Raw genomic sequence first — 16,529 nt, forward strand, 5'->3', positions numbered from 1 at the left:
CAAAGCCCTGTCCAATGTTGGAGCCAGATTCCTCCATGCTCCTTGACCGTGACAAGAGGTTCTCTGGCGGGCTTGCCATTGCACCAAGCATTTCCCTGTGCATGGCCATCATCATTCTTCTGAAGGCCACCCCATCAAGGTCATTATCTGAGTCATGTGCAACAGAATTCGTGTGGGAACTCGTCCTCCAGGGAGCTGGCTCCCGAGCTACCCTTTCCCCCGGCTTTGCTGCATCCCACTCATGCCCGGTGTCTCACCATGTGCAGATCCCGCATCCATACTACCCTCTACATTCCGCACAGTGCCAGTTTCTGAGCTAGTGTCTGTGAGTGTCAGATATAGTGACGGTAGTCTTCCTCTCCACTCTCCTCCATGACTTGGGGGACAGGCTGGCGTATTGGCAGTTCTGAAAGCAGAAAGGCACAAGGGTCAGATTGTGGTGAGGGGCGGGGGGCAAGCAAGATATCCATGCATACACCATCAGCAGCTTGTAAGTGAGAAGAGATTGTGGGATGAGGGGCAAGTGGGATGTAAGAAGAAGGATTAGGAATGACCATACTGTTATTGCCAGCGAGGGCTTCAACTTCACCCGTTGCCAAGACCTTGGTGACTTCCTCTCCAATGATGTCGAGCACCATCTCTTACAGTTGGCTGAAAGTCTGTATTGTCGCTTGGCCACCTCCCATCTGCCGCTGCTCCCGGTGGTTGTGAGTCACCTTGGCCTGCAAGAGAAAGGGAAGTATGTCAGTGAGTGTGGTGCAATGTCTTTGGATGATGTCCCTGCCATAGTTGAATAGCTGTCAGTGTGTGCAAGGTGTGAGATGTGGGTGTGATTGTTGCAGCAGTGGTAAAGTTGTGAGGTTGAGGCTATGATTGTGAGGTAGTGAGATTGTGAATGGTGATAGGTAGAGATTGTTGGGGGTGTGGTGCATTGGTGGGATATGGCATTTGCTGATGCCTTCACTCACCTTGACCCGCTGTGTGAGGTCATTAAACTTCTTTTGGTGCTGTATCCAGGTCCTTGGCACAACACTGTTGGCTGTGACATAGGCAGCTATCTCTTGCCAGAGCCTTCTGTAATTGGGCTTTAATGGCTTTCTGCCACCCTTCTCCGTACTGCCACAACCAAGGCCCCAAGAGCCGCAACCGAGAACCTTCAGGCTCTTTCCCTGTGTTGCTGTTGTTGTTGCTGTGTCATGGCTTCTGCCTGCAATGACAATAACATGCTACTGCATCAAATTGTCATTTATGTACTTTTGGGATCACAAGCCACTAGATGGCGTCACTGTTGGAGACCATTGAGCTGCACGCACGTGTGTGCAGCCCAAGTATAAAAGGCCAGCAATTTTGTATATTAGTCACTTTGGGCCTTAATAAAGCAGAGCCAAGGTTATACCTCTTGGAGTTAAACAGTACTCAGTCTAACAGTTATTGCATACATAATATTTGGCGACGAGGCAACAAGAACCTTGTGCAAAAATGAGCACAATTGGATTGTTGGAGCGATTTGTGGAAGGAGAAGATTGGGCAGACTTTGTGAGCTGTTTGAGCCAGTTCTTCGTGGCCAACAAAATGGAGGAGGTCGGTGACGCAGATCGGCGCTGGGCGGTGTACCTCATGGTTTGCGGTCGAAAAATTTATAGTCTGATAAAGAATCTACTCCTGTCTGTGAGTCCAACAGAGAAGATGTATGAAGAATTGTGTACACTGGTACAGGACCACCTTAAGCCAGACGAAGGCATCATCATCTCGAGATACAGATTTTATTTGCATGTTCGCTCAGAGGGCCAGAATGCGGTGGAATTCGTTGCCGACCTGAGACGTCTAGCGCGACCGTGTAAGTTCGGGGCTGTGTTGGCAGACATGCTGCAGGACTTCTTTGTAATTGTCATCAACCACGAGGTGATCCTGCATAAACTACTGGCGGTGGAGACGTTGGACTTGAACAGGGCCATCACAATCGCTCAGTCATGCATGATGACAGATAGAAGTCTAAAGCAGCTATCAGTGAAAAATCGAAACTCGGCAAGTACTGTAAATGTGATTGATTCGGCGTTCAGCAGAGCAGCACGTGGCAGGGCCTACCCGACTGCGTACGCGAAACCTGTGGCTGCCCAAAGTCTGCCAGCGGGAATGCATCCAATTTCTCCATGTTGGTGTTGTAGGAGAAATCACCGGCACCAACAGTGCCGATTTAAGCAATATAGTTGCAAAGGCTGCCTGAGAGTGAGGCATCTCCAGCACACGTGTCCGCAGATGAGCATCCATCATCATCATAGGCAGTCCCTCGAAATTGAGGAAGACTTGCTTCCACGCCCAAAGTGAGTTCTTTGATGGCTGAACAGTCCGATACGAGAGCCACAGACCCTGTTACAGATGGGACAGACATTCGCCGGGGGAGGGGGTCAGTAGGGCTGGTTTGCCGCGCGCTCCTTCTGCTGCCTGCCTTGGCCTCTTCATGCTCTTTGCGTTGAGACTCGAAGAGCTCAACGCCCTCCTGGATGGACTTTCTCCACCTCGGGCGGTCTGCGGCCAGGGTCTCCCAGCTGTTAGTGGTGATGTCACACTTTACCAGGGAGGCTTTGAGGGTGTCCTTATAATGTTTCCGTTGTCCTCCTTTGGCTCGTTTACCATGAAGGAGCTCCACATAAAGCATTTGCTTAGGGAGTCTCGAATCTGGCATGCGTACTATGTGGCCTGCCCAGCGAAGCTGATCGAGTGTGGTCAGTGCTTCAATACTGGGGATGTTAGTCTGGTCGAGGACAATGATGATGGTGCGCCTGTCCTCCCAGGGGATTTGCAGAATCTTGCGGAGACATCGTTGGTGATATATCTCCAGCGATTTGAGGTGCCTTCTATACATCGTCCATGCCTCAGGTCCATACAGGAGGGCGGGTATTACTACAGCCCTGTAGACCATGAGTTTGGTGGTAGATTTGAGGGCCTGTTCTTCAAACACTCTTTTCGTCAGACGGCCGAAGGCTGCGCTGGTGCACTGGAGGTGGTGCTGAATCTCCGCATCAATGTCTGCCTTTGTTGATAAGAGGCTCCCGAGATATGGGAAATGGTCCACATTGTCCAGGGCCGCGCCGTGTATCTTGAAGACTGGTGGGCAGTGCTGTGCGGCGATGACAGGCTGGTGAAGGACCTTTGTCTTACGGATGTTAAGTGTAAGGCCCATGTTTTCATATGCCTCAGTGCATACATTGACTATATGCTGGAATTCAGCCTCTGAATGTGCACAGACGCAGGCATCATCCACATACTGCAGCACAACGACAGAGGTTGGGGTGATCTTGGACCTGGCCTGGAGGTGGCGTACGTTAAACAGCTTCCCACTGGTTCTGTCGTTTAGTTCCACTCCAGCGGGGAGCTTGTTGATTGTGAGGGGGATCATGGCGGCGAGGAAGATTAAGAAGAGGGTTGGAGCGATATCGCAGCCCTGTTTGAACCCGGTCCGGACGTGGATTGGGTCTGTAATGGATCCGTTGGTAAGGATTATGGCCTGCAGGCAAAGGATGTTGACAAACTTTTGGGGGCATCCAAAACGGAGGAGGACACTCCCTAGATCCTCACGGTTGACAGTGTCAAAGGCCTTTGTAAGATCGAAAAAGGCCATGTATAAAGGTTGGCGCTGCTGCCGGCATTTTTCCTGCAGCTGTCGTCGTCTGTCGTGCCTTGTAGGGGATGAAATCCGCATTGTGATTCCAGGAGGAGCTCCTCGGCCACAGGGAGAAGACGAGTGAGGAGAACTCCAGCGACAACTTTCCCAGTGGCTGAAAGCAGGGAGATTCTCCTGTAGTTGCCGCAGTCGGACTTGTCACCTTTTAAAAAAATGGTCACAATCACTGCATCTCTGAGATGTCCCGGCATGCTCTCCTCCCTCCAGATGAGAGAGATGAGGTCATGTATCCGCGCCAACTGCGCCTCTCCACCTTATTTTAGTGCCTCAGCAGGGATTCCATCCGCATCCATAGCATTGTTATTCTTAAGTTGTTTTATGTAACAACATTACAGACGGCTCAAGGCTCAGGTCCAACAAAAAACCCGGGACCTAAAGAACAGGTGGTGGATGGAGAAAGCACAGGAGATACAACAACTGGTCTACAGCCACGATATGCGAGGATTCTTCACTGCAGTCAAGGCCACCTACGGTCCAAACTCCCAAGGCCCCACCCCACTCCTCACCAAGAATGGGAAAACACCCAAGAAGGACACCGAGGCTGTCAGGGCCTGATGGAAGGAGCACTTCGAAGATCTCCTCAATCGAGACTCTGCCTTTGACTTGAGTGTTATCGATTCCATCCCGCAGCATGTGACCAGCCACCAACTCGGTGAAGCTCCAATGTTGCACGAGGTAAGCAAAGCAGATGAGCAAGCGTGCTGTGACACACCACGTGGAGGATGATGGTCAGACTGGTTCGGATCCGGATATGCAATCCGAGATACCAGAGGACGAAGTGTATGGACTGTACTCGTTCCTAACTAAGAGCAAACCGATAATGATCAACGTGAAAGTTAATGTGGTGCCAGTATCGATGGAACTGGACACGGGGGCGAGTCAAATCGATAATGAGCCAGAGGGCATTTGACAAGCTGTGGGATACTAAGGCTGTGAGGCCCAGGCTGTGTCCAGTCAATGCCAAGTTGCGCACGTACACCAAAGAACTCATAATGGTGATTGGCAGTGCCACAGTTAAAAGTGTCGTATGGCGGTGTGGTTCATGAGTTACCGCTATGGATTGTCCCAGGCAATGGCCCAACGCTGTTCGGCAGGAACTGGCTTGAAAAAATCAGATACGACTGGAACCACATCAAGGCGTTGTCATCGGAGGAAGATACATGTGCCCAAGTACTGAGCAAGTTCCCCTTGCTGTTCGAACCAGGCATCGGCAACTTCACGGGTGCCAAGGTGCAGATCCACGTGGACTCGGATGCAAGACCCATCCATCATAAAGTTTGGGCAGTTCCGTATATGATGAGGGAGAAGGTCGAAATCGAACTGGACAGACTTCAGCGTGAAGGGATCATATCACCGGTTGAATTTAATGAATGGGCCAGCCCCATTGTTCCCATGTTGAAAAGTGATGGCACAGTCAGAATCTGTGGAGACTACAAGGCTACGATCAGGGTTTCAAAACAGGATCAGTACCCGTTACTGAAGGCTGATGACTTGTTTGCAACGCTAGCCGGGGGGAAGTCGTTCACCAAACTGGAATTGACATCGGCCTACATGACACAGGAGCTGGTCAAGACGTCGAAGAGACTTACGTGCATTAATATGCATAAAGGACTGTTTATTTATCACAGGTGCCCTTTTGGAATTCGCTCGGCTGCAGCAATATTTCAGAGGAACATGGAGAGTCTACTGAAGTCCGTTCCCAGAACCGTCGTGTTCCAAGATGACATCCTGATCACCGGTCGTGACTCCGAGAAACATCTGAACAACCTGGAAGAGGTTCTACATTGTCTGGACAAAGTGGGACTCAGACTGAAACACTCAAAGTGCGTCTTCATGGCACCAGAGGTCGAGTTCCTGGGGAGGAAATTTGCTGCTGACGGCATCAGGCCCACGGACACGAAAACCAAGGACATCAAGAATGCACCCAAGCCACAGAATGTGACAGAGCTGTGTTCGTTCCTGGGTCTACTCAACTATTTTGGTAACTTCCTACCTAAATTGAGCACCTTATTAGAACCACTGCACATGCTGCTAATAAAAGACAACAACTGGGTGTGGGATGCGTCTCAAGACAGAGTTTTTGATAAAGCCACTAATCTGCTTTGCTCCTACAAGCTGCTGGTACATTGTGACCCATGTAAATGTTTAATATTGGCTTGTGATGCTTCGTCATATGGAATTGATTGCGTACTCCAACAAGATAATGAGTCGGGTAAACTTGAACCTGACGGGTATGCTTCAAAAAGTTTGTCTAAAGCGGAAAGAACCGGAGGTGGAAATGCCACAACCAGCGGACCTATTGTTAGTTATGGATGCTTTTGAGAGTCAAGGAACCCCTGTCATGGCTCAACAAGTTAAGACCTGGACCAGCCAGGTCACAATTTTATCGGTGGTGAAGAGTTGCATCCTCAAAGGTGATTGGTCTGTCATACCCAAGCAAATGTGCGAGGAGACCAAACCTTACATTCATCGCAAAGACGAACTGTCTATTCAGTTGGATTGTATACTGTGGGGCAATTGTGTTGTTCTGCCCAAGAAAGGAAAAGAGAAATTTGTACGTAAACTACATAGCACACATCCCGGCCTCAACCAGCCCCAGCAGGACACACACAGCAGGCCTCAAGCAGCCCCAGCGGGACAACACAGAGCGGACCCTGAGCAGCCCCAGCAGGACAACACACAGTGGGCCCTGAACTGCTTCAGCAGGACAACAAATAAGCGTTACCTTGCAGTTGCCGAAGGAACCCTGCGCCGACCGCTTCTGTCCCGGGCCGGAGCGACCTCACACCAGCCCGCTTCTGTCCCTGGCAGAAAGGACTCCACACCTGCCCACGCCTGTCCCTGTGGTCGCACACGAGCTGTTCATTATGCCGGCAGATTCTGGGATGTCGAACCGGCCGAAGGGACTCCGAGGCCAGCGTTCAAACCAGCCGAAGGGACTTTGGGCTGGCGCTGAACCGGCCAAAGGGACTGCGGCGGCGGCGTTCAACCCAACGTCTTAAACTCCCAACCAACTTTTAATCAATTTTTAAACTTTTAATCAACTTTTAAACTTTTTAAACAATTTGGGAGAACTTTTAAAAATTACATTTTAGACTTTTAATCAAAACACTTTTAAACATCTATTATTGATTTACATCTTTGACTTTTTAACAACCTTTAAAAACTTTTTAAACTGGGGAAACTTTTATAACCTATTATTGATTTACATCTTAGACTTTTTAACAACTCTTCGAAACTTTTTAAACAAATTGGGAATCTTTATCAACTTTTAACTTTTAAAATAACTTTAGAAGTCACCTTCCTAATGCCTGCCCCCCAACCAAGCTTCGGGCCATCTACCATCAATGGCACTACTCGGTGCTGAGCTTGCGGCCAACACTTCGCCGTAGGCAATTAGGCTTATAGAGCTGTGCCTGGTCTCCAGTTGTCTTGGACCCCCTTGCCACTGGACCAAGACCTTGTTTAGCTAAGCCCATGTGGTTGTCAGTGTGCAGCAGCCACTCCATGTTAAAAGAACTTACGCACAGGCATCTTCCACTTCGTCAGTATGAAGTTCCGGACCCAGAACATTAGGACCCTCATGGACAATCCCAGCAGCAACAGGCCAGAATGCCGCACCGCCATAGTTGCCCGGGAACTCAGACGTTTTGACATTGACATCGCCGCCCTAAGTGAGACCCGGCGGGCAAGGGAAGGCCAATTGAAGGAACATGGTGGAGGTTACACCTTCTTCTAGAAAGGGAAACCAGAAGCAGAACGCCACCTTCATAGAGTCGGCTTTGCCGTCAAGAATGAGCTGGTGGACCGCCTCAAAGACTCCCCCTGTGGGGTTAACGAACGCCTCATGATTTTTTGTATTACCCTATCCCAGAACAAATGTGCCACAGTCATCAGTGCGTACGCCCCTGCACTCGATGCAACAGATGAGGCTAAAGAGGGTTTTTATTCCAACCTTGAGACATCCTTGCCCTGCGTACCCACGGGTGACAAATTGATCCGCCTGGGAGATTTTAATGCCAGGGTCGTCAAAGACACAGCCCTCTGGGGAGGCATGATTGGCAGGGTAGGGAAAGCCAATTCCAGCGGTACCTTATTTCTGACAAAATGTCTAGAACATGAACTTGCCATCAGCGACACCCTGTTCCGCCAGAGGGACAAATACAAGGCATCGTGGCAACACCCTCGCTCCAAACACTGGCACCTGCTTGACTATGTCATCATCCGAGCCAGGGATCGCAAGGATGTGCGCATCGCCCACGCCGTGACAGGAGCTGACGACTGCTGGACGAACCACCGCCTAATCCGATCCATCAGCAATATTAACTTTGCCCCAAAGCAGAGGGAACAGCAGAAGCAGTTCCGCAAAAAAGTTAATGCCGGGGCACTTAATGACCCAGCTAAGAGAGCCCTATACAGCCAGCGCCTCACAGCCAATCTGGCGTGCCTTGATGACCCTGAGATGCTGAATGCCCACAGCGCTTGGTCTGCCCTTCAGGCCTCTATAACCAGTGCCTGTGAAGAGACACTTGGTCACTCAACCAGAAAACATCAGGACTGGTTTGATGAAAATGATCAGAAGATCGAAGAACTAATAGATCGCAAGCGCAGAGCATTTCTGAGCCTCAAGCAACAACCCAACTTGAGAGCTGCAAAACAACATTATAGATGGCTCAAGGCTCAGGTCCAACAAAAAACCCGGGACCTAAAGAACAGGTGGTGGATGGAGAAAGCACAGGAGATACAACAACTGGCCGACAGCCATGATATGCGAGGATTCTTCACTGCAGTCAAGGCCACCCACGGTCCAAACTCCCAAGGCCCCACCGCACTGCTGGCCAAGAATGGGGAAACACTCATCAAGGACACTGAGGCTGTCAGGGCCCGATGGAAGGAGCACTTTGAAGATCTCCTCAATCCAGACTCTGCCTTTGACTCGAGTGTTCTCAACTCCATCCCGCAGCATGCGACCCGCCACCATCTCAGTGGAACTCCAATGTTGCATGAAGTAGGCAAAGCCATAAAACAGCTCAAGAATAACAAGGCTACGGGTGCGGATGGAATCCCTGCTGAGGCACTAAAGTATGGCGGAGAGGTGCTGTTGGCGCAGATACATGATCTCATCTCTCTCATCTGGAGCGAGGAGAGCATGCCGGGAGATCTCAGAGATGCAGTGATTGTGACCATTTTTTTAAAAGGGGACAAGTCTGACTGCAGCAACTACAGGGGAATCTCCCTGCTATCAGCCACTGGGAAAGTTGTCGCTGGAGTTCTCTTCAATCGTCTTCTCCCTGTGGCCGAGGAGCTCCTCCCGGAATCACAATGCAGATTTCGTTCCCTGCGGGGCACAACAGACATGATCTTTGCAGCGCGTCAGTTGCAGGAAAAATGCAGGGAGCAGCGCCAGCTCTTATACATGGCCTTTTTCGATCTTACAAAGGCCTTTGACACTGTCAACTGTGACGGTCTATGGAGCGCCCTCCTCCGTTTCGGATGCCCCCAAAAGTTTGTCAACATCCTTCGCCTGCTTCATGATGACATGCAAGCCGTGATCCTTATCAACGGATCCATCACAGACCCAATTCACATCCAGACCGGGGTCAAGCAGGGCTGTGTCATTGCTCCAACCCTCTTCTCAATCTTCCTCGCTGCCATGCTCCATCTCACAATCAACAAGCTCCCCGCTGGAGTGGAACTAAACTACAGAACCAGTGGGAAGCTGTGTAACCTACGCCGCCTCCAGGCCAGGACCAAGATCACCCCAACCTCTGTCGTTGAGCTGCAGTATACGGACGACGCCTGCATCTGCGCACATTCAGAGGCTGAACTCCAGGATATAGTCAATGTATTTACTGAGGCATATGAAAGCATGGGCCTTACGCTTAACATCCGTAAGACAAAGGTCCTCCACCAGTCTGTCACCGCCGCACAGCACTGACCTCCAATCATCAAGATTCATGGCGTGGCCTTCGACAACGTGGACCACTTCCCATATCTTGGGTGCCTCTTATCAACAAAGGCAGACATTGATGCGGAGATTCAACATCATCTCCAGTACGCCAGTGCAGCCTTCAGTCGTCTGAGGAAAAGAGTGTTTGAAGACAAGGCCCTCAAATCTACCACCAAGCTCATGGTCTACAGGGCTGTAGTAATACCCGACCTCCTGTATGGATCTGAGGCATGGACGATGTATAGAAGGCACCTCAAGCCGCTGGAGATATATCACCAATGATGTCTCCACAAGATCCTGCAAATCCCCTGGGAGGACAGGCGCACCAACATCAGTGTCCTCGACCAGGCTAACATCCCCAGTATTGAAACACTGACCACACTCGATCCGCTTCGCTGGGCAGGACAAATAGTTCCAATGCCAGATACAAGACTCCCTAAGCAAATGCTTTATGTAGAGCTCCTTCATGGTAAACGAGCCAAAGGAGGACAGCAGAAACATTATAAGGACACCCTCAAAGCCTCCCTGGTAAAGTGCGACATCACCACTGACACCTGGGAGACCCTGGCCAAAGACCGCCCAAGGTGGAGAAAGTCCATCCGGGAGGGCATTGAGCTCTTCAAGTCTCAACGCAAAGAGCGTGAAGAGGCCAAGCGCAGGCAGCGGAAGGAGCGCGCGGCAAACCAGCCCCACCGATCCCTTCCCTCGATGAATGTCTGTCCCACCTGTAACAGGGTCTGTGGCTCTCGTATCGGACTGTTCAGCCATCAAAGAACTCACTTTGGGCGTGGAAGCAAGTCTTCCTCAATTCTGAGGGACTGCCTATGATGATGACACATCCCGGCATTGTAATGATGAAAGCTATCGCCAGGTCTCATATATGGTGGTCGGGAATTGACTCTGAGCTGGAATCATGTGTGTATCAGTGCAACACTTACATGCAGCTCAGCAAAGCACCAGCGGAATCGCTGCTGAGTCGGTGGTTGTAGCCGTCCAAACCATGGTCCAGGATCCACATAGACTTTGCAGGTCCCTTCCTGGGGAAGATGTTTTTAGTTGTGGTGGATGCATATTCGAAGTGGATAGAGTGTATAATCATGTCATCCAGTACATCCACAGCTACGATTGAGAATCTCAGTGTCATGTTCATGACACATGGTCTGCCTGACATCGTTGTTTGCGACAATGGATCGTGCTTCACCAGTCAGGATTTTCCAAGAGTTCATGAAACTCAATGGTATCAAACATGTAAGGTCAGCACCGTTCAAACCTGCATCCAATGGGCAAGCAGAACGTGCTGTCCAAATCATAAAGCTGAGTATGAAGCGTGTAACCCAAGGGTCACTGCAGACCCACCTGTCATGCATATTGCTTAGTTACAGGACAAGACCACACACGCTTACTGGGGTCTCGCTCGCTGAACTAATGATGAAGGTCTTAAGACCAAGCTATCTCTTGTACACCCTGACTTGAATAATCATGTTGAATATAGAAGACAAAGTCAGCAAGGGTATCAGTCAGCAGCTGTGTCACATGATATTTCTGTAAATGATCCTGTATATGTTCTGAATTATGGTCAGGGTCCCAAGTGGATTGCTGGTACTGTCATGGCCAAGGAGGGCGACAGAGTATTTATTATCAAGCTCAAAAATGGGCAAACATGCAGGAAACATATGGATCAAACAAAGCTGCGGCACACAGACGAACCGGAACAGTCGGAGGAAGAGACAATCGACGACCAACCAACCTACCCCCAGTCACCAGAGGACTCAGTGGTCATCAGTGAATCGGGACTTTCAATCATTGACATGTTCAATGAAAATGGACTTTCAATCCCTGACATGGCCATTGCCACTCCCACCAGGTCAGCCACCCAGCCACCAGTCACAACAGACTCTGAACACTCACCCAAGGCTGGAGTTGAACTGAGACGATCAACCCGGGAGCGTAAAACACCGGACCGTCTCAATTTGTAAAAGACTGTGTTAATATCTCAGAGTGGGGTATTGTCATGTATGTACTTTTGGGATCACTAGCCACTAGATGGCGTCATTGTTGGAGGCCATTGGGCTGCACGCACGTGTGTGCAGCCCAAGTATAAAAGGCCAGCCATTATGTATATTAATCACTTTGGGCCTTAATAAAGCAGAGCCAAGGTCATACCTCTTGGAGTTAAACAATACTGAGTCTAACAGTTATTGCATACACAACACAAAGCATCTCCCCTTTAAGTACAGGAGACTAGGGCAAACATTACTGGCCATTAGACTGCACTCGATATTAGCGCACCTGTTGAGCACTAAGCCAATCAGCAGTCTGCTTAGCACTGAGATCAGTGCTCCAATCATTATAATGAGCAGGCAGCATGAGTTTTGCATGCTGTCTGCACCACTTTGAACGGACGCAGGCATATAGCGCTGGCCTGCGACACTGCCTGTTTTTGGGCCATTTCCAATTTCTTGGTCTCCGTCACTTTAAAGAAGAGTAAACTTAGGGGGAATTTGATAGTGGTTTATAAGATAATGGTGGGATTAGATGGTGCTTGTGTAAACCACTTATTTCAACCGAATAGGTTCGGAATAACCAGGGATCACACGTTATGTAAGGGAAGAACTAGGTTAGATGTTAGGAAGTTCTTCTTTTCCTAGAGATAGTGGAATGGAGGAACAGGTTGCCAGCTCGTGTGGTGGAAGCTGATTCGCTGAATTCCTTCAAGCATGAGCTGGGCCTGTTTCTAGCTGGGTCAGAGATCAATTTGTACCCTCTACGTACCTTGTAATGTGAATCAGGACCAGCGTGGGGGTTTCCTAGACCAGCTTCGATCGCCTAATGGGGTTGGAGAGGAATTTTTCAGATTTTTTCCCCCCCTAATTGGCCTGGGTTTTTATCTGGTTTTTCACATCTCCCAGAAGATTACGTGGCTCCGGGTAGGATTTGGAGTGGATGTAATGTGAAACATAAGGTATGGGACCAGTAGATCTTTTACTGTCTATAATTTAGGTTATGTTCGTAATAGTCAGAGGAGTTGTAAATGGAACTGAACACTGTAGAATCATCAGCAAACAGCTTCACTTCTGACCTTATGGCAGAGGGAAAATCATTGATGAAGCAGCTGAAGATGGTTGACTATGGACACTTCCCTGAGGACCTCCTGCAGTGATACCCGGGGCTGTGACGATGGCCTCCAACTACAATCACCTTCCTTTGTATCAGGTATGACTCCAGCTACTGGAGAATTTGCCTCTTGACCCCTACTGACTTCAGTTTTGCTCGGTCTCTTTGGTGCCGTACTCAGTCGAATATTGCCATGATGTCAAGGGCAGATACTCTCACCTCTTCTCTGGCATTCAGCTCTTGCATCCATGCTTGGATCTAAGAGGTTTGGAGTGGAGTGGTTATGGTAGAACCCAAACTGAGCATAAAGGTTATTGGTGAGTAGGTGCCACTTGAAGGCAGTATTAATTACTCCTTCCATTACTTTGCTGATGATTGGGAAGTGGCTGATAAGGCAGGAATTGACCAGGTTGGTTTTGCTGTTTTTTTTTGTGGATATGGCATACCTGGGCAATCTTCCATTTATAATAGGTAATGCTTATTAAAGTCTTGCCATTCACACTCACCTTACTCCCGATTAGAAGTACTGTTTTAAAGACATTTTAATGTTTAATTTAAATAGAAAGAAAGATTTGCATTTATATAGCGTTTTTCACGACCACCGGAAGTCTCAAAGCACTTTACAGCCAATGAAATACTTTTGGTGTAGTCTTTGTTGTGAAGTGGAAAATATATAAGTATAGTATAATGTAAATATAAGTAGAATAGCAAATAGTGAACTGTGGAATATCGTATTATCTAATTCCTACCGAAGACTTTCATAACTTTTTCCTCGGTTATATAGTTTTATTGCTTGGTTAACATTGCTTTTTGCTTGTTTAACCTACTTATCTATCATTGTCTTGTTTAATACGGAATATATATATTTTTAGAAATCATTGCGAAGCTTTGCCGCAATTTGTTCGAGGGGTAGATCCCTCTATATTGTCCCTAATCTGGTATAATTAAAGGTAAGGTCACATATAAGGTGAACAGGAACTAGATTAATTATACACCTAAATATAATTACACCATCTGAAGTAAATTCTATTTTACCCGAACAACAATAATGTCACCAGATCGTCTGGGAGCATGGAAACTGAAGAATGCCTTTTCATTCACAGCATTTTAGAACAAGAGCAATGAAAACGATATATTTGAATTCAAAAGCAAAATACTGCGGATGCTGGAATCTGAAATAAAAACAGAAAATGCTGGAAATCTCAGCAGGTCAAGCAGCTTCTGACGAGAGAAACAGAATTATACAGATCTGTGACCTGAAGGTCTCTGAAGAAGGCTTGCAGACCTCAAACGTTACTTTGTTTCTCTCCACAGATGCTGCTTGATATATTTGAATTAACTGGCTCAAGTGGTATGTTAGCTTTTCAGCTAACATGCATCTCTCCATCAAGTGACACGAAAAACAAGTGGGCACATTTTAAATTTAGTGTTGCTGCATCCAACAAACACACGACCAGAATTTGCTTTTAAACACTTCTATCAGCATATTAAATTAGCATAGCCACCGTGAAGGAGAATGAGAGTTTACCATGTTAGATAGTTTCCTGTAGTGATTATGTAACAGCGGGCTTTAGAGCATCGCCCCAAATCGGGTACCATTGTAATTCTGAATTTGCAGATACATGTTTACAGTGAGCGCAGTGGAATTGAATTTGTAACACCGCATTATTAAATTTCATACAATATACAGATTATGTAAGAATAACTCTGATTTCAGTTTGATGTTATCCCAGACAACCGGCAAACAAAATATAGAGCCATTTTTTACTCCGAAATCACCAGAAATAAGATAAAAGATGGCTTTTGGATTTCATTCTGTACACCGACAGATTACGTTTAATCAGGATTGCATGTATTATTCAACACAATGGTCGACTCTAAACATATAACTGTTTTAAACTGAAGTAAAAATGCTGACGCTTTATAGAACAATAATCTCATGAACATACTCGAACCTTTATTTGAGGCAGACGTCAAAAGATGTTAAACCTTTAATTCGGGAGACCGCTGCAGTCTGCATCCAAGCCATTTATATTAAAGCTTTTGAACTTATTGCACGACAGCAACAAGTCGACAGAGACGTCAAAAGCGTTGCTTTTAAAAAGGTCTGGAATGTGTATCAGTGTTGAACTGAGATTGCCAGAGAGACACCAATGCATTTCACAGCAGAGACATCAGTCGCGCTCTCCCGCCAACATGAAACATTGAGTGACTTACACTGGTCGTGTCGTCGGATGACGCGGATAATATACATATATTAGTACAGAATCATCTCGGTCTCCGAATCTTTCGGTTCGACCGCACTGATCGAGAAAGTTAAGTTTTACACCGAATCAAGACAAATTTATAACCGAAATTACGCTTTGTGTAATGGAGACTGTGATTCCCTTCGACAGATCGGTTCAAAGAAACTTCTCTTCTCTGGATGTCTGGAGTATGAATTCATCAGGTAATGTGAGCGAAGTTTTTGAGCACCCCCTGTACAACAGACAGATCAGGATCATCTCCATGACCGTCATTTTTGCCCTGGCTTTGGTTGGGAACCTGGCAGTGCTGCATAGAATCTGCTGCAGCAAAAGCAAGAGGCGGAAAATTGATTTCCTCATCACTAACCTGGCTGCGGCGGACCTCTGTGTCTCTATTATAACCCTGCTGTCTCAGATCATTTGGGAAGTGTTGGAAGACGAATGGCTGGCTGGAGATCTTGCTTGCAGATTTTTCAAAGTTTTCCAGGTCTTTGCACTGATTGCTTCTTCCTGCATCATAGCGATCATTGCGTTTGAAAGGCACCATGTGATAGTCAACCCACTGGACGCTCCTCTCCCCACCAAGGTCTTGACCATCGTGGCTTGGATCAGTGCTTTCGTGCTCTCCATCCCCCAAGCCTTTGTCTTCAAACTGGCTGTACAGGAAGACAGAGAGAAATGCTTGAGCACGTTTGGGCACCTGCCCAAATGGCACTTCCAGATGTATATCATATTTGGAGCTATTACTGTCTTCTTTGCCCCCTTTTGCATCCTGTGCGTGGCGTACACGAGAATCCTCTGGACCATTTGGAGGAAAGAACAGCATATCGGAAATTGCAATCCAAGTAAAAACATTGACCAAAAGCAACAGAGGAGACCAGTCCGAATCATCGCTACCAACAGCTTCATTCCAAGAGCCAAGGTAAAGACACTGAAGATGACCCTAGTGATTAGCATACTCTTTATAGTCTGTGGGTTACCTTATTTTATCATAGAGATGAAAGTTGCCTTTGGGGCCATCACTAAAATAGACGCCGAGGTGATTGCAGTCATGGGAATCTTCGTGGTTTCCAACAGTGCCGTCAACCCATATGTCTACCTATTCTTTAAGACCAACAACGTCTATTTGAAACGACTGGAGAAGAACGTGTGCTTCTCCTGTCTGAAATATTACAGAGAAAACACATTCCACAGGGAGCTGTGCGCAGTTGGGAAACGAGTAGAGCACTCCAGCACCACCACATCTGATGCAGACGCCATCCATTCCGTTTCCTTTGGCAAACCTCCGTCTCCCAACAGCGAGCTCGCATCCTGTGATAGTTCTGTCTGAAGAGTGCCCGATTCAACTAACACTGCTGTTCATTGCTGTTGGTGATCGTTGTTATTCACTTTCTTAAAATACATTGATTATTTTTAGAGAACCCTTTGGACTTTTCCAAGCAAGTATATATATCATAAGGAAATGTAAAATAGTTAAACCTTCGATTATTATCATTGTATTAAATTGTTGTTTGGCTTTGAATATTTTGCTCTTTTC

The 16,529-nt window shown here is 47.6% G+C and overlaps 1 protein-coding gene across 1 annotated transcript; it reads left to right on the top strand.

The window, feature by feature from the left end:
- Positions 1 to 15,116: 15,116 nt before the first annotated feature.
- LOC139259474 (probable G-protein coupled receptor 150) lies at positions 15,117 to 16,322 on the top strand. The gene has a single exon (XM_070874975.1). It carries the CDS (start codon positions 15,117 to 15,119, stop codon positions 16,320 to 16,322), a length of 1,206 nt encoding a protein of 401 aa, XP_070731076.1.
- Positions 16,323 to 16,529: the final 207 nt, after the last annotated feature.

Source organism: Pristiophorus japonicus, chromosome 1, assembly GCF_044704955.1.
Source record: "Pristiophorus japonicus isolate sPriJap1 chromosome 1, sPriJap1.hap1, whole genome shotgun sequence".
NCBI lineage: Eukaryota > Metazoa > Chordata > Chondrichthyes > Pristiophoridae > Pristiophorus > Pristiophorus japonicus.

What these genes read in the sequence shown, in the direction of transcription:
- LOC139259474 (XM_070874975.1), top strand. Translation starts at nt 15,117, where the DNA reads ATGGAGACTGTGATTCCCTTCGACAGATCGGTTCAAAGAAACTTCTCT.